Here is a 19,408-nt window from a genome sequence, read left to right as displayed (position 1 = left end):
CTTCAGACCAGTAAGCAGAATACAGCTAACCCCCGTTACAATCATCATATCACGATGGAGCACGGATAGAGGTTTATTTTTCTCTGTTCATTGACATAGATAATACCATAACTACCCATATGAGAGTACCCAAGTGGATATTTGGCTAATTTCGTGCACCACATGATCCTTGATACACTCCTAGTGAACTCGACGTGTTTCTTCTCCGATATCCTTTTATGTATTACGAATATCTCTGTCTCCGATAATAAGTTCCACGACTTCTTAGGATGGAGAAGGAACAGCACTGAGAGAAATCATCAAAGCCGTGCTTGCAGTTGTACGACGCTGACTTGCTTGAAGCGCTTGAATAAACGCCCCTCTTCGAGATTCTCTTAGTTAACAATGGGCTCCTCCGCGACATAGTGAAGATAAGCTCCCAGCAGCTTCGTTCCCTCGATATAGTTTCGCTTGTCGAGCTTCTCGTTGATAGAGTGAGCAGCATCCGTGGAGCTGCCCATCGGCAAAAGCAACACGTTCTTGCCCGTTGCCTGCTCGAAAGTCAATGTGACAGGAATACTATCACCACAGTTAGCTTTCTTTAGTCCTTTGCACAAAGGATTCAGTAGGCTACAAACCTTCCACCCTCACGAGTCATATCGGGCTCGACTCCGAAAACTTGCTTCACAGCCTTACTGGCAGCTGTAAAGTTCCAGTGCTTCGGGCTAGCAACCCACCACTTGCCGTCGTGCTGGAGCCAGACATCCAGCTTGTTCTTCGTGTTCAGCTTGGCAAATTCTGCCTTGATATAATCGAACACCAATTTGTTCACATCCGCGCTCTCCATGTTGGGCACGGTTCTGATGGAAAACTTGCCGATAACCTTGGCCGGAATAACTGTTTTGGCACCAGGTGCGGAGTATGCACCTTCGATACCGTGAATAGACAGAGAAGGATATCTCCATCGAGCCATCAGAGTCCTCTCCTTGGTGGGATGAATGCTGGTTTCACTGCCCAGCGACTCGTGAAGGTCTTCCATTTTGTAGCTGATTCCACCGTAGAGCGTCTTCTCCTCCTCTGTCAGAGGGGCAACAAGATCCATGAGACCTGGAATCAAGATGTTTCCCTGAGAATCGACCAACTTTGACAGAATGTTGACCAGGTCTGTCATGGGTTCGTGTGCAGATCCACCGAATACACCGCTGTGCAAATCCTGAGCAGGACCAGAGACGCTGACAGAGTAGTAGTTGCAGCCTCGCAGACCATAGGTTAGGCAGGGCTTTTCAGTTCCCAGCCAGTAGTTGTCGGAGATACAGACGGCATCTGCGTCCTTGAAGAATCCCTTGCTCTCAGCCTGGATGAACTCGTCCAACCCTTCGGAGCCGTATTCCTCCATTCCCTCAAAGCAGCATAGCAAGTTCACAGGGAACTCGACGCCAGCCTTCTTGTGAGCTTCGATAACGTTCAACCAGCCCAGGACAGGTCCCTTGTCATCCGTAGCACCACGACCGTACATTCTTCCCTTATCGTCAATGCTAAGGGTGAAAGGCTCAGTAGCCCATCCATCTTCCTTCAAAGCCGGTTGGACGTCATAGTGGCCGTACACCAAGATCGTCCGCTTGTTCTTGTCGTTTCCATATCGGGCAATGACAACAGGCGGCAGATCGAGATGCTCCTTACCGGGCTGCTTTCCTAGTGGTCTTTTGTGCACTTCAGCTCCGAGAGCTTCCAGCTCAGAAGCGAGGAAATCGGCCATCTAAAGTAGCAACCACATCAGACGACTGCAGCTTAAAATCGGCAACCAGATGGAACTCACCTTGAAGACATCCTTTCGGTTCTCATCCTGAGCAGAGACGGATGGAATCGCAACAGCCTTGCGAAGACCTTGATCGCAGCAGAAGCTCAGTTTCACTCTTCAAAAGCCCAAAAGAGCACAAACAGGCCATGGAAAAGGTACATACGGTCAATAAAAGACTCAGACTGCTGGTCCACCCTAAACGAAAGCACACCAGGGTCAGTTTCTGAAGTTCTGACTGGCTCCCAGAAGCACAGAGAGCTTGCTTACTCCTTGAAAAAAGGCTCCAACTGCGGCGCCATTTTGCGGTCGTCAATATGTCCGTAGAAGAATCGACGAGGGGTTGTCTGAGACGATCTGGGAATGAAAGACTTCAACACGCAAGGAAGCCCAGGTGTAGGTGAAGACGAAGAAATTTGTCTGCACCTAGGAAACGATGCTGAAATGCGACGGAGGGACAGAGCGGGGAGCATTGGAATAGATACCGATAGAGGGGTCGCAGATTTGGGCGAATAAGAAGAGGGCCTTTTCTTTGGGCGACTACTTATTACGTTAATTCCTAGAGTTGCATCGCGATTCCCGACGGTTGCGCCGTACAACACGCGAGCCAGAGATACAACGTACCACTAGTTAGTTTAGTTGGTTGGTTACAATCCCACGTAATCATACTATAGTATTTGTTCTACATAAAATTTCGAGCAAGTCGGGTATTAACTATCAACGTATTCATAGACATGATTTGATTTTTTGTTTTTGGTTCTAAACACACAAGGCTCTTCTAATACAGTGAGAAAGAGGATGAGGAAATATAATAGTGTACAATGCTGTATAGCCATGAATTGATTCAGATACATGTCCATTCCATTCGCGTGTGCCGTGGTCCACCCCGTCCGGCCAGCGTAATCATGCAGAGAATCCAGGTCGACACATACGCCTTGGCAACCGTCTCGCATCCTGATGCACAGCACCGAAAATGAATTGGAGAAGACGCAACCAACATTGGTCATTTCACCGTTATTCATCCCTTCCCCAGGTTTCCTTGCGCAACTCTCGGTCTTCTCTTGCAATCCGCCGCTTCGTACCCCACCGCGACTGTACTGCTTGCAGTACCTGCTTCTGGATCTCCTTCTTCTGAGGGCTGGCTTCGCACACCATCGCAATGAAGAGCGGGGAGCAGTCGAAGCGTCGAGCAAGCTTCCATCTGCTCCACGTCATCGGGTCGCTAGCACGGAGTTTCCGAATCTCTTCGATGTCGGCGGGAGTGAGGTGGTACTTCTTCTCCGGGGTCTCCTTGAAGACCGGTGGTAGATCCGTCTCTCTGGTTTCTGCTACGGGAGAGGCAGCACGGAGAGTTCTGCGAATATCATCTGCGGGCAGAAATTTTGTAGGTGTTTGGTAGACCGATGGCGCGCTCGACGGGGGATTATAGATGACGTGCTCATGCAGCTGAGCCTGCGAAGGGCCAAAGGAGGCATCTGGCTTCACGCGGAGTCGCGCTTTAGTCCGCCTGTAGGAAGATTGATTCCGGCGGAACACCAGAGGGCTCGATTCGCTCCATGAAGGCAGAAGGAATGATAGTCTCAGAAAGGACCGCTTCGGGGCCGCAGCGCAGGTAGACATGATGAGAGAATTAAGATGCCGTTAATTGGAAAAGATCGAAAGGCTGTTAAAGAGATATGGCAGAGACGTCGCAAGAAGACCGGTTCGTCCTTCTGTCCTTGAGCTGGGAGAAAATATGGAAACAATGCAGGTGGTCAGATGGAAGGGTCGCAACAATGACTTTCCATCATCCGATTTCCTTACCAAAGAGGAGATCAGAGAAGATGATGGGTCCCAGAACTCCAATTCGGATCAGATTCGACGTTACCTGCGGACGTGCAAGTGACTTGTGTCGTCGAATCGGCGACTATGAGGCACTTCTGGACGAGCAAAGCCCAGGAGTTTTCCGCGAGACGGAGCACGGAAGCAAAAGGTCCGTTGACTGCCCAGACCGCCTTGTGATCACGTGCCCAATACGCGTCTCGCGGTAATGGATACAGTATTTATGTATTATTTGTTTGTTATCATTATTATTAGTGCAGGTTGCTGGCTAATAATAATCATGGATGTAATATATTACTGTATATTGTTATTACAGGCTGTTATTGACTGCCGCCAACCAGTAAGTTATGTACTACATCGTACTACTACTACTATTAACCAGTTCTTGTTTCGAGTTCCTCTCCTGATTTCTGGAGGATCTGCGCTGATCTTTAAGGCATTCGTTCCCAAGTGACGTACCTGCCGTTGTATCTAAACCGAGATCTTCTCTGGATAACCCACAGTGGCTTGCTTGGGCTCGTAGAACGTTCCGGTTGTCATCGCAGAGTTGGTTCCGCATGCAGTCGAAGCTCTCTTAGAAGTACGGCAGCCACTATTATTATTATTTATTTTTTTTAAGAAAATTAACTATAGCACGAACTGCGCAGATATCTCTGGAATCTCGATAAGCAGACCATCCCGTCTAGAGAGGAGAGCGCATGGTTTACCCCTGTCAGTTCGAATAATTGCGCTCCTGGTTGCCTGGATTTATCTACTTTTCCGTGGTCCCGCTTTGCCGCTCCCCATGATCACATCCGCGCTGCCTCCTTTTCGATCGGGCAGACACTCCGCCCTTCCCAGCTCGCTCAGAAACAGATTCCTATTAATATTGATCTTACCTGTATCATCATTGTTGTATTAGCAAACTGCAGTTTATCGGGTTTTGCGTCCCTTGTGGAATACCCTCAACCCCGCCTTATCTATTAGTCGGCTTAGGATCAGCCGAGTCTAAGCACTCGATCCAGTATCTTCATACAAGACCTAGCTGCTAACCAGCACCAGCCAGAGTTCAACAAGTAACCCCCTTTTTGCAGCGAATATTGGTAAATTGTCCCTTCAAGTCTTCGTGGCTGTCATTTTCGCCCTTGTACAAATATGGCTCCCATGCGACAATGTGGAAGAACAGCGTGATGCTGACAGGTTCACGAGGCAGGAAACTACAGGCCTTTTATCGCGAATCTCGAGTTAACCTCTCGGGAGCACGAATTCAGCATGTCAGCCGTTGAGGAGCAGCACGATACGCAGTCCTCGGCCCTTGCGACGGCCAGCCCCATGCACCCTTCAGAACGAGCACTTCCCAAACAATCACTATTGAGTCAGGGGATACTCTCTGCGGGAAACAAGCAAGCCAGTGACCGTGATACTGGCTCAAGAACAGAGTCGTATCCTCAAAGCCCTAGTGACACAGGCGATGAGAAGCGACCAGGTAGCGAGGGTCAATATACGACAGACACGAATTCATCGGTTCATAACATGATCCCTGCTTCACCTTCTGGCCGCTTGGATCCTGTCCGCTCATCTGCCTCGCCAAGTCGAGTTCGATATCCATATGCACACCCATCATCTCCGGGGCGCTCTATGGAACCAAAATCTCCCCGCCTTCGTTCACCTGCCTCGCAGATCTTTGAACGTAATGTTCAGGAAGACATAATGCCAGCTCAAACTTCTCCCGGGATCCCTTCACATATTATGACTGAGAACCATATACCGCCCATCCTGGAAGCCTCTTCCGTTGCAATTACGGACAAACGCCTCGATCCGGATTCCGTCGAGATTATTACACACAATGCTCACCAGCCAGCAGCTCTAGCTGTCGCAGGAGCATCTACTGCAGACCAATCTCTTGCTTCCTCCTGGCATGAAGATGCAGGCCAACGTCCCGGTGAAGCCGCAGATACCGCATCCATTTATGGAGCACTCGACTCTAGCGATGTTAAACGCCTGAGTTTCATTTCCTTTGCCGACGTTGTCAATGCTGAACAGGCTGAAAATAATGAGCAATTTGGCAATTCGGATGCATCGCGTATCGTAGGGTTGAGCAATGCATCAGCTGCCCTGGCCGCCCAGAATGGCTCTCCATCCCCTGCACGTTCTCCCGTCTCCTCTCGTGGGTTCGGTACATCGCCTCCAACTAGCTTATCGCCGTCACTCAAAGGTCAGGAAACATCACCTAACCGTGCAAGTCGCGGCATTACGAGTCCTTTACCGATTCCGCATAGTCCGCATAGTCCACTATCCGGGAATTTCGGGGGAGAGGTCAATGTTGAGACAATGCGACAAGCCTTGAGGAGAACCGGAAGCGGTGATCTGAGCGGGATCAGGAGTCGGGCTCTAAGTATGGCGGAGAATGACGAGGGAGGGTATGATCGTCCCATCAAATGATACCCTTGGGGAAGATCTACTTTAAACTACTTTCTCAGCACCATGTGACTCTATTGCCGACAGCTCTCTTCATTCTGGTCGTATATCTTTGGAGGTGGTGTTGTGCTCTCGATATGTGCACATTGTACCCTTGAAATCTAGTTCATTCTACTGTGAGCAGGTTACTGCATGGTACCACTCTCACTCTACACATCCAGGGTATCTAGCCTTCCACAGAGTGCATTAAGCACTCGTGTGCAAGTGTATGGTAAGATCCAACTTCCTCCTACACGTCTTGATATAGCGGCTTACTGATAGTTGTTGGCGACAGATGCATCTTCCGGGCGGGTTATTGTGTACAGGAGTAATTGACAACCACTCTGCACGACTGCTCGCGGGAATGGAATGCCAGCTCAATTCCCCAACCCATTTTGTGCCAGGTTCTTTTTGCGGGACTATTACGGACAGTGCGTTGGGCAAGAGCCTATAAGAGTCTCGAAATATAACAGCAGCTGAATCGCCTGCCTGTCAAACACAGCCTGATCTACCTTACTCCTGAGAGGACGCGTCTTGCGCCGCAGCTAGGGCTCGCTTAAATCTCTCACTGAGATCTGCAGAGTCCTCAAGCCCAACACTGATCCGCACCAAGTCAGGATCGACGTTAAAAGAGCGTGCCTATACTACAGTCAGTGACAAAGGTGCTAATGGCAAGCCTCGAAGAGCATCTTACCCAGTCCAGTTCTCCATAGTGGGCGATAAGCGTATAGGGGCAACTAGAAATTCGTCAGTGACATGGAGGCAGTGAATCAGTGGGTTCGACGTACCTGAGCGTGAAATTCGTTCCGAGACTTGGTCCTTTCAAAACTTCAAGCGTGTCAAAAAAAGCCACGGCCTGAGCAGTCGAATGAAATGTGACAGAAAATAGACCACCGTATCCACCGCGCGGATTTTTAAAGCTGTCATATAGCGGCTTCGTAGGGCTATACTTAGGGTAGTAAACTTCCTTCACTATACTCCGTATTAGACAAGCTAAGCCTTTCGCTTCGTTGCTAGAGATACGTACCGATAGGAGAGGATTTCAAAACATCGGTGACCGCTTCAGTTGTGGCGTTTATCTTCTCTATTCTCGAAATAAAGTCACGGCTGTTCCTTTCAAGGAAGACAGCATCTTCGGCCCAAACGATGTCTTCATATTCTGCCGCGAACGTGTCCTTGAGACTTCTGTAGAAGGGGCCATGCGGGTTGAGTACGGCGCTCCCACCCATGACATTGCTGTCTCCGCTGAAGACTTTGGTTAGACTGCTGACAACGACATCCGCGTAAGGAAGGACGTTGACATTGATGAAATTGCCGACGGTTTCGTCCACCACAACTGCAAAGTTGAATTCATCCGCAAGCGCGCGTATACGTCTCAGATCTGCTGACTTCAACAGTGGGTTCCCAGGGAACTCGGTGAAAAGCGCCAGGAATCTTTCACCTTCCCGTAACCGTCGCTCTATATCGTCGATGTCTTCGGCCGATCCATGACCATAAAACAAACAACCAGGTCCCCATTTCTCAAGGATCTTCAGGGTATCAATGTAGGGAAATCCGAAACAGATGCTCTTCCTTTGGCCAATGGTGTTCAGCAGGATCTGGTGAACGTTGAAAATGGAACTCATGCCGGTCGGGAACAGAAAAACGTCATCTTCGCTTAAGCCTGCGATTCGGCCATCAGACGAAGTCTTCTCGAGGGCCTCGGACAGATCAACGTCGGCAGTCAATGACCCAGCGATCCGCCTTCGAACGGCCAGTTTCGCTCTATCGGCCAAGGAAAGATTGAGATTACGGCCAAAGCGTTCTTCGATAAATTGGGCGTATTCTTTCCCGTCTCGGGCATCGTTTGTTGGCGGCGGCGAGCCTGCTTCTTTTGTAGATGTTCCATCGAACGAATCTTTCGTCTGGTATCTCCTTGGACCTTTGTGCACCCTTCTGGATTTCACCTCCTGCGCCTGCGCACTGGGCGCATGTTCCTCGACCAGATAGCCATCCTGCAGCGCGGTGAGGAGGAATTCGCTTCGACGACTGGAGATACCATTGCCTGAATGCTGCCAGACTTGCTTGGCGACCGGCGCATACTGCTTTGGGTAGAGGACGCAGGACAAGGAGGACACAAGCGAACTGGGATCCGCACCCCGCGCTGGCACGAAGTTCAGAACTCGCACTTTTGGCACATCCTCCTGAGGTATTTTGGCCGCCATAAAGGAGTAGCACACCTTTGCCGTCCTCTTGGTGGGAAAGAGTGTCGCTGAGTCAACCTCCACGTCCCCGTGGCGGCGTATAACCTCCTCCGCTAGTTTCTTGATGCTGGGATGCACGAAGAATCTGGGATAGCCACACTGCATCTTACTGACTACCCATTCTTGGCCCTCCTCGTAACCGATGTTGGCCTGCCATGTCGGCAGAGAGACACTGACTGCCTGTTCCAGAGGTTAGCTCTCCACTCTTCCTGGAGCATAGCGATTAAAGAGCTGAGTAGTCGTCATGAAGCCGGATCAAGCAGAGAACTCCTGTAACTATGTGCTACAGCCCCAGAGAAGGGGGACAGCGAAGAAGCATGCGACACACAAGTCACGCTCGGCATTGGGCACGTACATGGTCAGTGTTCGGAGGGACTGGCCCTCCCAGCGCTTGAAGCATTTGGGACGGACGAAGGAGAACAGGATGTGAGGGCCAATCTTCCTTGAAGCGATTGGGATAAGATCCAGCAAGTCCAGCACAGAATCACAAGATAGTTATTGACTGAATGTGAACAACACGAGCAGCAGTTGTCCCTGTCAGTGTAACTAGTTATCCTATCCTATCGATTATTAGTCATTTCCGGCCCTGCGATCTCGGAGCATCTACACTAGTAATGTATGATACTCTACCTTACTCCGCGATTGTTGAGGCTTCCCAGTACCATAATAATTTAGCGGGCCTAGCTGGAAGTGTTCAGCATGTAAGACAATGGTATATCAGTCTATCTATTCTATTGTCTATTTTGACTGCTACTGTTGTGCTCATACTCAGTTGCAAACTACACTATCATGATGAATCTCTTGCTTTGCTCTCCTCTTTTTGTCTGCCCCGCGTCTTTTTTCTTTTTCCCGCGCTAAACTGAAAAAAGACATTGGAACCCTGCTGAGTCAGACTGCAACTGCCATCCGCTTATGTCATCCTTGAAGCTCGAACCGAAATCGATCGATCGATCGACCATCGTTACTCGCGAGAGCGCGCCCAGTTCTGACCACCATAACTCAAGGCTCCTGAGATCTCCAAGCATGGAGAACGGTTCTTCATCCGAGGGCAAGGACCCCTCCGCTTTCCTGTCGGAGATTATCGGCGCTCCGGTAACAGTTAAGCTCAATTCCGGTGTCGTCTATAAAGGTACCAACTTACCCCGCGTGTCTGTCGTCGTCCTTGATGGATACTGATATATATCTCCTAGGGGAGCTCCAATCTGTCGACGGATATATGAACATTGCTCTCGAGAAGACTGAAGAGTACGTCGATGGAAAATTGAGGCGTAGCTATGGAGATGCCTTTGTACGAGGGAATAATGGTTAGTGTCAGGTCGCTTGGATTACTTGATAATATGATGCTGACCTGGAGAAAGTTCTCTACATTTCTGGAGACTAGGCGTCTGAACTTCTAACAACCTTCTCACGGGTCGCCAAGCGCATCAGCCTAACTGAAAACTGACCGCCCAAAAAGAAAACACTTTGTTATGTCGACATGGATGAATGCCTATATGAAACAGCCCGGTTGAGGATTATTGGCCTTGAGCAGGTCAGGCTGTCCGGACTTATGGCACCATTATCGGGCAAAATCAAGTCCCGTAAGCCAAGTTATCGTTCCAAATTTGATATCCAAATTCGAGAGAAATGAAAGAGGCTGTTCCTTTCACTCTTCCTCCTTACAACCAATTATTCAGAGGGAGTCAGTTGTCTCCATACTAGACACTCTCGGTGTCAGAATCTATCTCCTGTATTTTAACTCTGCACAAGGACAATTGCAACATATCTATTGACAATAACAATAATAATCAAATCAGAGCGAGCTGTCATGCATAGAGTAAGTGGTCACGTGACTCATTATGACCGGTTAAACTTCCCTAAGCTTTGATTCGTTTGTTAGTCCGATAATTATTACCGTCGGGTCCAGTACCGAATTTTTTTTGTAGCAGCAACGGTCGAGCAGAGCATTATCGCCGAAAATCAACAACCCTCACATTGATTGCTCGCCCGTGCTTCTCAACGGGCCTCTCAAGAAGCCAGAGGAACGCTGGACCAGCGTTCCATATACGATCACCATGTCGGCCCACAGCGCAAAGAGACGAAAGCTCAGTCCATCCGATAGCGATGAATCGGACTCCGGCGACAACAAAAATAGCCTCTCGAACGGTCGCAAGGCACAGCACAATGGCCCCTCTACGTCGTCGCATGCGGGTGTAAAACGGGTACAGAAGGATCGTTCAGCTGAGCTGGCTCTGTCCAGCGGGCTATACAAGTCCAATGTCTTCAAACTGCAAATGGACGATCTGCTTGCCGATCTCAGACTTGACTATGACAGAGAGGTGTCGCGGATGCAGGAAACACTCTCCAAGATCAAGAAGATCATCGAAGAGATCCCGGAACGCCCCGCGAAGTCTGTGAAGGAAGCTGAGAAAGAGATCAGAAGCTCCCATGGCGTCGTCGTTCCATTTCCCGAACCTCGTCCGGGGAAAGAGACCAAATATACGATGGCATATGCGAAGCCTGCCAATATCAATGTGGTAGGCAGCTTTGCCCTCCGAACCGGAGTGAAGACGGCAAACCCGTACACTATCGATCTCGCAGTTACAATGCCCGATGAGCTTTTTCAAGAAAAGGACTATGTGAACTACAGATATTTCCACAAGAGGGCTTATTATGTGGCGTGCATTGCAGCAGGGCTTCAATCCGCTAAGGGTTTGGATTTGTCTGTGAAGTTCGAGTATCAGGATGGAGATAGTCTGCGTCCTGTAATCGTTCTGGAACATCCTCACAAGGCGACCAACCAGGCTGTTGCCCCGACGCCGCGCATCCGAATTATAACTGCAATCAACCAGACAGTCTTTCCGATCTCGAAGACTCTGCCAGCTAAAAATAATATACGGAAAGGGGATACTAATCGCGAGTCGAACGAGAGCTCTGGAGAGCCTACACCGTACTATAATGCGGCCCTCCGTTCCGAAGCTACGGTGACGCCGTACCTGAAATATCTGCATGCGGCTATTCAAAAAAGTGACTCGTTCAGAGATGCCTGTATTCTCGGGCACACTTGGCTTCGACAGAGAGGTTTCGGTCCATCCCCTCAAGCAGGTGGTTTGGGAACGTTTGAATGGGCTGTGATCGTCGCTATACTGATGGAGAGCGGCGGACCCAACGGGAAACCCGTCCTACTGCCATCGTACAGTAGCTACCAGATCTTCAAGGCAATGATGCAGTTCTTCTCCAACAGGGACTTGACACAGCCCATCATACTGTCCGCTGCTCCTATGTCCATACCTTCGGAAGGCCCTGTGATTTACGACGGTAATAGAGGGCTCAATATTCTTTACAAGATGACACCCTGGTCCTATAACCTGCTCCGTCACGAAGCCCGTCTCACTCTGGCAATGTTGAATGAGTCACGCTACGACAACTTTGGTAATGTCTTTATCGTCAAAGTACACGAGCCCATGCTCAGATTCGACCGTGTCCTGTCTCTTCCATTGCCACCGAAGACAAGTGGAATCCTCGCGTCCCTCCAGTATCAATCGCTTCTCTTCCAGGTCCTGTCCAGAGCGCTCGGTGACAGAGCAAATCTCATAGCTCTGTCCAGCAGGGATTCGGAACCATGGGCTATTGGCTCTTCCCCAAAGAACAACTCCAAGAAGGTTGTCCAGGTTGGACTCCTGCTTGAGTCTAAAAATGCCAATAGAGTGATCGACCAAGGTCCCTCCGCTGAACAAAAGGACGAAGCTGCATCATTCCAGGCATTCTGGGGAGAAAAGTCCGAGCTAAGACGTTTCAAAGACGGCAGCATTGTCGAGACTTTGGTGTGGTCAGACCACCCATCAGCACCGTCCATTGTTCATCAGATATTGGCCTACATTCTGCAGCGTCACTTTGGAATATCTGAAGAATCCCTCACCTATATTGGGGATGAGTACGACAGGATACTTGACAATTGGGGAGGCAGTCTCACGTCTTCAAGCAAACTGTTCCAACTTGTTCTCGATGCTTTCAATTCTCTTGAACGATCTCTCAGGGATATGGTAGATGTTCCGCTCACGATAAAACAACTCTTACCAGCCAGTCCTCTACTTCGTCATACAGCGCTGGAAATGAGACCTGATGGTGGCGCGAACAGTGGAGTTGTCGATGTTGTTCTACAGTTCGAAAGCTCTACACGCTGGCCCGATGACCTCGCCGCTACTCAGATGACAAAGCTCGCTTTCCTTGTGAAAATAGGCGATTACCTGGAGTCTTCTGGGGAGGCCACCTCATGCCGGACAGGCTTGGAAAATGAATCCACCAAGCTCCTCAACAACGGATTCCTCGATATCGTCCACAAGTCTCACGTCACTTTCCGTCTTCGCATCCACCATGATCGCGAACAAGCACTGCTTGAGGGTCAACTGAAAAATAAGACTCTTTCTGCCCGCGTCAAGGAGGAAACTGCAGATGCACTAGCTGCATACAAGCGGTTATTCATCCAGGGCCCCCGACTCACACAAGCGCTCCATACTCTTTGCACCCGAATTCCTGCGCTTTCCCCTACCATTCGCGTCATGAAACATTGGTTCAGCTCTCACCTGCTCGTCCCTCACATAAACGAGGAATTCATCGAACTCCTGACCACACGGGCCTTCCTCCACCCGTATCCGTGGGAGACGCCCTCAAGCGTCATGGCCGGATTTCTACGAACGCTTCATTTCCTTTCTCGATGGAACTGGAAACAGGAACCGCTTATCGTGGATGTGAACGAATCCCTTACCGCGGAAACCTTGGAATCTATCAGAACTCGATTCGCTGCTTGGAGGAAGGTCGACCCTGCGATGAACTCGGTCGTCTTCTTTGCAGCTTCCGATATCGATCGCGATGGTATAACCTGGACGCAGTACGAAATGCCCTCGAAAGTCGTCGCGGCGCGCATATCAGCCCTTGCAAAGGCCGCAGTGACGTTAATCAGGGAAAAGGGGTCAGATCTCGATGTGACTGAGCTGTTTCGTCCATCCCTTGCACCGTATGATTTCGTTGTGGAGCTCGATCCCAAACGTGCCGCCAACGACCGGTCCGGCGGCTTGGTTAAGTTCAAGAATCTGCAGGAGCTTGGCAACAGTGAGAGTCATAAGTCGTCGGCGGCCATTATGTCTTTCGTGCAAGAGATCCGGGCATCTTTCGGGAATAATATGCTGTTGTTTCACGGCGATGGCCATTGCCGCCGTATAGCGGGCCTTTGGAATCCGCAGATGAAGAAACCGAGAGGCTTGGCATTGAAGCTGGCATATTCGACAATGCCAGATAAGTCAAACGATGATGATCCTGAAGGCAATGTGACGATTAACACTTCTGGCATTTTGAACGAGATTGCCAGGCTTGGCGAGGGTTTGGTACGGACGATCTATGTTCAAAACGGTGGTGCATAGACGGTGATTATTTCTTCGGATAATTGTAATCAATCATTCATCATAACGCCATGTACATGCTAGACAAAATAGATTTCAAAACAGGGAATTCTTTCTTTCCGCCTATTCCATTATTTCTTCGATTTCTGCAATTGTTTCCCTCCCCATCCGGGCTTCCCTGCCCCTTCTTGTTTAGAAAAGGAGCAGAACTTGTCCTTGATGGCCACAACCTCGTACGTGCCTTCGTCAGAGGCTTTGATTGTCTTTGTGTGTTCGTAGGAGATATCGTGTTTGATATCCAAGATTTGCGATTTCTTTCCTCTTTGAGGATTTGAACTCCTTGTATAACTGAGAGTAGAATGTCAGTATAAGAACACTTTGTCCACGAGCTCTGGAAGAAAACTTACGTGAATTCAAATGGCGGCGTTCCCCAAAACTCAAAGTTAAGATCGGCTTCTCCGCCTTCATGGATATCGATCACAGAAACTCGGCCCTTGCTTATCCTGACACTGGGCATTTCGTGTATGACCTTGGTGATATTCTTGTGTGCTTTGCACTTGCCGCTAGCCCCATCACTTACTGCAGTTACGGTGAATTGACCTGGCTTCTCAGCTATCCGACGGAAATTGGTCGAGTGAGAGGTGGCCTTCTTCTGAGCTCCGTCAAAGGTGTAAAACACCTCAAATGGTGCGTGGCCAGAGAGGGAGAAAGAGATGCGTTCTCCAACACAGTAATCAACTTGTGACTCGAGCGGGATAATCGTGGGTACATCAGACACGGCAACCCTAACTGAGGAGGCATCAAATTCGGTGATACGCTGACATCCACGTGCGTCCCGGACCTTGTGAATGCTGACAACATGCTGGCCCAGGTCAAGGTGGCGACGTGGTATAGGAAGATTGTGTCGGTTTGAGTTGATGTTAGCAATAGACACGACTTCCGGCTTCGCACTTGAATGGTGCTTGATCAAGATCTCCATCGAGAACGGAGGGGTGCCTTCCAGGATGACAGGGATTGATTCCTCCCCGTCTGCCTCTTCCTTACAGAAGCCATAAATATGACCAGGCGATTCAAAGCGCGCAGAAGGAAGAGGATTGACTCGCTGTGTGACAACAAGAGGGTCCCGTCCCTTTTTGCCCTGGTCATACAGGCTATCGCTGATCTCCGCGAATTTGTATGTATAAGATCCAGCTTCCTTAGTGTCTAGCTCCACGGTTGCCAGATTGAGAGCAGATCTTAATGTCTTAACACGGGCAGAGCTTCCGCCAGCTTGGCTCTTCCGTTGTTGTTCATAACGGAGACTGTATGGCGGTGAACCAGAAAACCTCAGTTCAAGAGCGTCAGTGTCACCCTCACAAACATCACGTTTTGCGATCGGACCATCATGCGCAGGAGAACCATCGACAGCGGTAATGCTAGGTCGAGGAATCCAAGACACGTCGAACACCTTTGCTGACTGTTCGACTGTACCGGTGCATGAAGCATCCATTACCTCAAGGAGTTCATAGCGACCTTCTTCCCGAACGGAAATGACGCTGTTCTCGTTCCACAGTGTCTTCTCAATGACCGGTGAGGACTCCGCGGCTATATTCTTGTATTTGATATGCCAGGGCCCTTCACCACCGAGTCTGACGGGAAGTTCGACAGTCGCGTCTTCTAGCGCTTGGACATTCCTCGCCCTATCGATCTGGCCAAAAGCAACGTGTGGTTTCTTCGAGCGAGCCTCGATTTTAATTTCGTCCTTGAGGACTCGCTTGCAATTGGACTTGTCCTTGACGCTTGTCAGCGCGAGAGTATAGGCTCCACCACTAACAAGCTTGTCGGTCACGATCGTCGCCATTTCACTTTCACTCTTGAGGACATGTTTTGTCTTTCGACCGTTGTGGACAACTTCATACTCGAGATTCCAGGGTGACTCGCCGATGAATGAGACGTCAACAGAGATCGGCTCTCCGAAACATGCCTTGCGCACTTGCTTTGATCCAACAATATGAGCAGACGCAGGAGGCTTCACGTCCTGTTCCAATACAGGAACTTTGTCTTTCAAGGATCGAGGCTCATAAACACTGTCTGCGATATCCAAAAAGCGGTACTTGTAATGGCCAGCTTCGGAGGGCGTAAGCTCGAGCCGACCCCTCAGTGAGTCGATAGTCTGCAAGCGCGTCTCTACTCCCTTTGAAGATTCGATATTATACCGAAGGCGGAATGGTGGAGATCCAACCAGATCCAAATCAGCGACTATTCCGACAGCATTATTCGCACATTTGTCAAAAACCTTCTCGTGTCTAACTGTTAGCTCTGGTTCAGGAGGGTTGTGCAGCAGACAGGACGACGGTTCGAGGACTTCTCCAGAGCAGAATTGGCTAGAAATTGCCTTGAGGCTGTACCAGCCCGGGTCCCTTATGCGAGGCTTGTGTGCAAGATTCCGCAATGATACCTGTCGACTTTTTGTAGGTTGTTCATCGTTTTCAGCATCAGCCTGATTGAAAGAATATGCCAGAGTGAAAGGCGCGTCCTGTCCATAGGCTTCGCCAGACGCATGAAACTGGATAGGAAGCTCTACGGTCTCATCCTTCGCGACCTCCAGAGGACGCTGCTCGTTGCACCCATGAAGTGAAATGCGTGGTCTCTCGTGGACAGAAAATTGATGCCACTGGGGGGCTGTCTTGGTCAGGGGTCTATCCGCTTCATCTAGATGCGAGTAATTCGCAACGTTTCCGTAGGCGTCGTGGACTTCTTCAATTGCGTAGAACCATTGACCGTACACATTGAGCGATTCATTCAGAGGCACCTCAATTTTCTGACTGTGAGCCCAGGACAAATCGAGCACAGGATGCTGCGTAGGGGTGTCTTCCGATTTGACCACTGACGAGTGTGAATTCTCCGGCTGGATACTTTGGAAAGAGAAACCGCGATCAAGTTGGTTCACTTTCCGACTATATTTGATTTTCAGCGGAGGAATCCCCTCCACCTCTAACATGAGGTCCGAGAGCTCTCCCCTGCACTTGTGTGTTTGCGTGTTTTTAATATGGGCTTTGGGACACGAGGCCACTAGAGAATTCAAAGACCGAGTTCGCACTTCGAGCTTTGATTCATCCACAACTTTCTGCAGGCGATAGATGCCGGTTTTCTTGACCGGAAGAAGGAGGTCGCGATGTGTTTCCGCATCCGAAGCAGTGCGCCTCTTGTCTGCCTGACGTTTTAGTTGCTTTAGTTGCTTCGACGGAATAACCACGGTCTCATTTTCGCCGGTTGAGAGGTCAAAACGCAAGAGCTCGATAGCAATGGGATTGGTCTGATTGATCCGGATGGGCAAGGTGACAGAGGATCGTGCAGAGTCAATGCACAGTGGAATTCGATCTGGATTTAGTGAAGCAGACCTGATGATATTAGCTAGGACCTAGACTACCGTTCCACCGGACTCACCCCTCAGGTAGAATGTGAACGATCTGCTTTCCCAGAATCAGAGATGCATTATGCAGAATGTCTGCTGGTTTGACTTTCCGCTCCGAGATCGATAATTCCCTGTCGTATGCCACTTTTACCATGCCAGCAATCCATGTTCCCAGCGGAAGCTGTTTGAGATCAAGTCAGATAATTGTAACACATGGCTAAGAGAAAGCAGCTGTCCAAACTTACCGGTATCCGAAACATCAGAAACACATTAGCAGCAGCATGGAGCAGAAAGACCGCTAACGTCGTCGGGAATGCCCATTCCAACCAAGGTATCCTCAGTATCTGAAGGCCGAAGAGGAAGAGTCCGTCAACGAAGATCCATTTCAAGAAGAGCCATGTCGAATCCAATTCATCGACTGCGCGACTGCCCTCGATCAGCCGCCAGGCATTCAATGCCACATAGATCGCTACCACATAAAGTCTCTGCGAAGGAGCATCGATGACCTCGAACGGTATTAGAGGAGCATCCTTATGTGAGGAGGGCGTTGGAAGCGATTTTAGCTCCTTCACCGGACGCGCCACAGCTTTAACCGGAGTGTCGTCATCTTGTCTCTTTCGACGCGTTTGGGGGGTCTGTGGAAAGGCAGACCTGAGTCGCGGGGTTGCGCTCATCGCATGCTTCGAGTCCCGGGTCTAGTCTGCGTGATTGTGTTGTATCAAGCTGCGAAGGGTCAGCTACTTTGGGCCTTTGAGAAACATTAACGCGTTGCGTTGAAGCGGTGCTGTGTAGGTTATGTACGCACCAGACTTTTTCATGGATAGCGGGCGGGAATAAGGGGGACTCCTGGAGTCGGCTTCGACTCTTGCACAAGGAGCCAGCGGATGCAGCAATTGCAACCTCTTTGTGCAATTAACGAATAGACAGAATCGTGGGAGAACAGGCGCTGCTTCAATTCGATACTGGACAAAAAGTCGCGCTAAGCGGCTAAACAAAACCTGTCTAGGCCGGGAGCTGCCCGTCGCCAAAGCTATCATAACATATTTCCCGACCGACCTGATCACCCGCCCGACCTGATCACCCCAAACATGTAGATGAAATACTGTCCGATTTTACTACCAAAATAGTAGTATAATTTAACAATATCCTATTGCTATATTAATTAGGATATCTAACTCTAGTATGGCCCCTAATATTATAATTTAAATATATTAGCAGCGCCCGCTGGCGCGGCTATATAATTAAATTGCCTATTTGCTCTATAGTGCTAGTAAGAGCTTTGCTGGCTTTATTATTCTTTTATATAAGAGTTTAATCTTCTTTAATATTTAAATCCTATATAGTACTTATTTAATAATTAGATTATTATTTTTTTTGCTAGAGTTCTTTATTAGCTAAGTATAGATTTTAATTCTTATATATTATAAAGATTTTCTCACTTATTAAGTATTTATATTATTAAATAAAATAATTTAGAACTAGCTAATTAGAAGATAGAGGATTTTAGATTTATTTTTTAAGTAAGCCTTAAAGTATAGTTCTATATTTCTCTAAATCTTTATAATTCTATAATATTTTAGATAAAGAAATTATAGAAGCAGTTAACCGGCTTTCTAATAATATAAGAGTATTTAATTAAATAATAAACTATTTAAGCACTTTGTCTAAGTTAAAAGAGATTAAACTAGTTGCTTTAAATCTGCTTTTAATTATATTTAAAATAAATATTTAGATATAAGCTTTAAGATAAATGCTTAGAAAGTTAAGCTTATTGATATAATTAAACCCTTACTAATGCTTATCTTAAACTAAATAATTATATGCTTCTTTTAAAGGTTTAAAGCAGCTAATATTTAAAGGTTAATAGAAAGCTAATAAGTATATTAATATATAGACTAAAATAATATTATATTTACTATATATCTTATTAAATTTTAAGATTAAATAACTGCTATACCTGTCTAGAATAAAAAGTAAATATTATCTAGTCTTCTAGCAAGCTACTTAAGGTATAAAAACTTTTTTAAGCTAGTATAATTTAATCTAGTCTATAGTCTAACTATTATTATTAACTTTAATTCTTTAGTTTTTTAATATATTAGGATCCTTATACTAGCCTTAAATATAGGTTTTATCTTTAAAGATAATATATAGCAGTATTACTTAGCCTATAGAGTTAATATATTTAATTAATATAATCTATTTATAATTCTCTAGTTAGATAACTTAATATCTTTTATAATATTTAGCTTATATTACTATCTTAGCAGTAGTAATAAAGCCTATTATATATCTAGTTTTATTAAAGTTATAGATATCTTTATCTGTAATCTTATATTTTATTTTAGTTATTTAAATACTATTA

The 19,408-nt window shown here is 47.9% G+C and overlaps 7 protein-coding genes across 7 annotated transcripts; 3 read left to right on the top strand and 4 right to left on the bottom strand.

Annotated features, from left to right (window-relative positions):
• Nucleotides 1-67: 67 nt before the first annotated feature.
• Nucleotides 68-2,400, bottom strand: C8Q69DRAFT_494253 (hypothetical protein). Its single transcript, XM_028632205.1, has 5 exons — nucleotides 2,045-2,400; nucleotides 1,941-1,972; nucleotides 1,796-1,863; nucleotides 618-1,735; nucleotides 68-558 (listed from the first exon to the last, which is right to left on the bottom strand). Exons 1-5 carry the CDS (start codon nucleotides 2,245-2,247, stop codon nucleotides 375-377), a joined length of 1,605 nt encoding a protein of 534 aa, XP_028488469.1. The 5' UTR covers nucleotides 2,248-2,400; the 3' UTR covers nucleotides 68-374.
• A 78-nt stretch (nucleotides 2,401-2,478) lies between these two features.
• Nucleotides 2,479-3,702, bottom strand: C8Q69DRAFT_448832 (putative 60S ribosomal protein L20). Its single transcript, XM_028629320.1, has one exon. It carries the CDS (start codon nucleotides 3,392-3,394, stop codon nucleotides 2,789-2,791), a length of 606 nt encoding a protein of 201 aa, XP_028488468.1. The 5' UTR covers nucleotides 3,395-3,702; the 3' UTR covers nucleotides 2,479-2,788.
• Nucleotides 3,703-4,618: 916 nt separating this feature from the next.
• C8Q69DRAFT_399 (hypothetical protein) lies at nucleotides 4,619-6,138 on the top strand. Its single transcript, XM_028627829.1, has 2 exons — nucleotides 4,619-4,677; nucleotides 4,784-6,138. The coding sequence occupies exon 2, from the start codon at nucleotides 4,847-4,849 to the stop codon at nucleotides 6,014-6,016; it is 1,170 nt and encodes a 389-aa protein (XP_028488467.1). The 5' UTR covers nucleotides 4,619-4,677; nucleotides 4,784-4,846; the 3' UTR covers nucleotides 6,017-6,138.
• Nucleotides 6,139-6,632: 494 nt separating this feature from the next.
• Nucleotides 6,633-8,844, bottom strand: C8Q69DRAFT_344 (putative cystathionine gamma-synthase). Its single transcript, XM_028627553.1, has 2 exons — nucleotides 7,059-8,844; nucleotides 6,633-7,003 (listed from the first exon to the last, which is right to left on the bottom strand). Exons 1-2 carry the CDS (start codon nucleotides 8,377-8,379, stop codon nucleotides 6,780-6,782), a joined length of 1,545 nt encoding a protein of 514 aa, XP_028488466.1. The 5' UTR covers nucleotides 8,380-8,844; the 3' UTR covers nucleotides 6,633-6,779.
• A 45-nt stretch (nucleotides 8,845-8,889) lies between these two features.
• Nucleotides 8,890-10,086, top strand: C8Q69DRAFT_448826 (hypothetical protein). The gene is made up of 3 exons (XM_028629319.1): nucleotides 8,890-9,403; nucleotides 9,465-9,578; nucleotides 9,633-10,086. The coding sequence occupies exons 1-3, from the start codon at nucleotides 9,187-9,189 to the stop codon at nucleotides 9,653-9,655; spliced, it is 354 nt and encodes a 117-aa protein (XP_028488465.1). The 5' UTR covers nucleotides 8,890-9,186; the 3' UTR covers nucleotides 9,656-10,086.
• Nucleotides 10,087-10,181: 95 nt separating this feature from the next.
• On the top strand, nucleotides 10,182-13,682 carry C8Q69DRAFT_448824 (pre-rRNA processing protein Utp22). Its single transcript, XM_028629318.1, has one exon. It carries the CDS (start codon nucleotides 10,329-10,331, stop codon nucleotides 13,668-13,670), a length of 3,342 nt encoding a protein of 1,113 aa, XP_028488464.1. The 5' UTR covers nucleotides 10,182-10,328; the 3' UTR covers nucleotides 13,671-13,682.
• C8Q69DRAFT_448820 (nuclear envelope pore membrane protein) lies at nucleotides 13,683-18,064 on the bottom strand. The gene is made up of 5 exons (XM_028629317.1): nucleotides 17,849-18,064; nucleotides 17,289-17,766; nucleotides 17,076-17,224; nucleotides 14,057-17,029; nucleotides 13,683-13,997 (listed from the first exon to the last, which is right to left on the bottom strand). Exons 2-5 carry the CDS (start codon nucleotides 17,715-17,717, stop codon nucleotides 13,781-13,783), a joined length of 3,768 nt encoding a protein of 1,255 aa, XP_028488463.1. The 5' UTR covers nucleotides 17,718-17,766; nucleotides 17,849-18,064; the 3' UTR covers nucleotides 13,683-13,780.
• Between the last annotated feature and the right edge of the window lie 1,344 nt (nucleotides 18,065-19,408).

The sequence above is a fragment of the Paecilomyces variotii genome, assembly GCF_004022145.1.
Source record: "Paecilomyces variotii strain CBS 101075 chromosome Unknown C8Q69scaffold_1, whole genome shotgun sequence".
Taxonomy (NCBI): Eukaryota; Fungi; Ascomycota; class Eurotiomycetes; order Eurotiales; family Thermoascaceae; genus Paecilomyces; species Paecilomyces variotii.
This window is presented reverse-complemented; position numbering and strand designations above follow the sequence as displayed.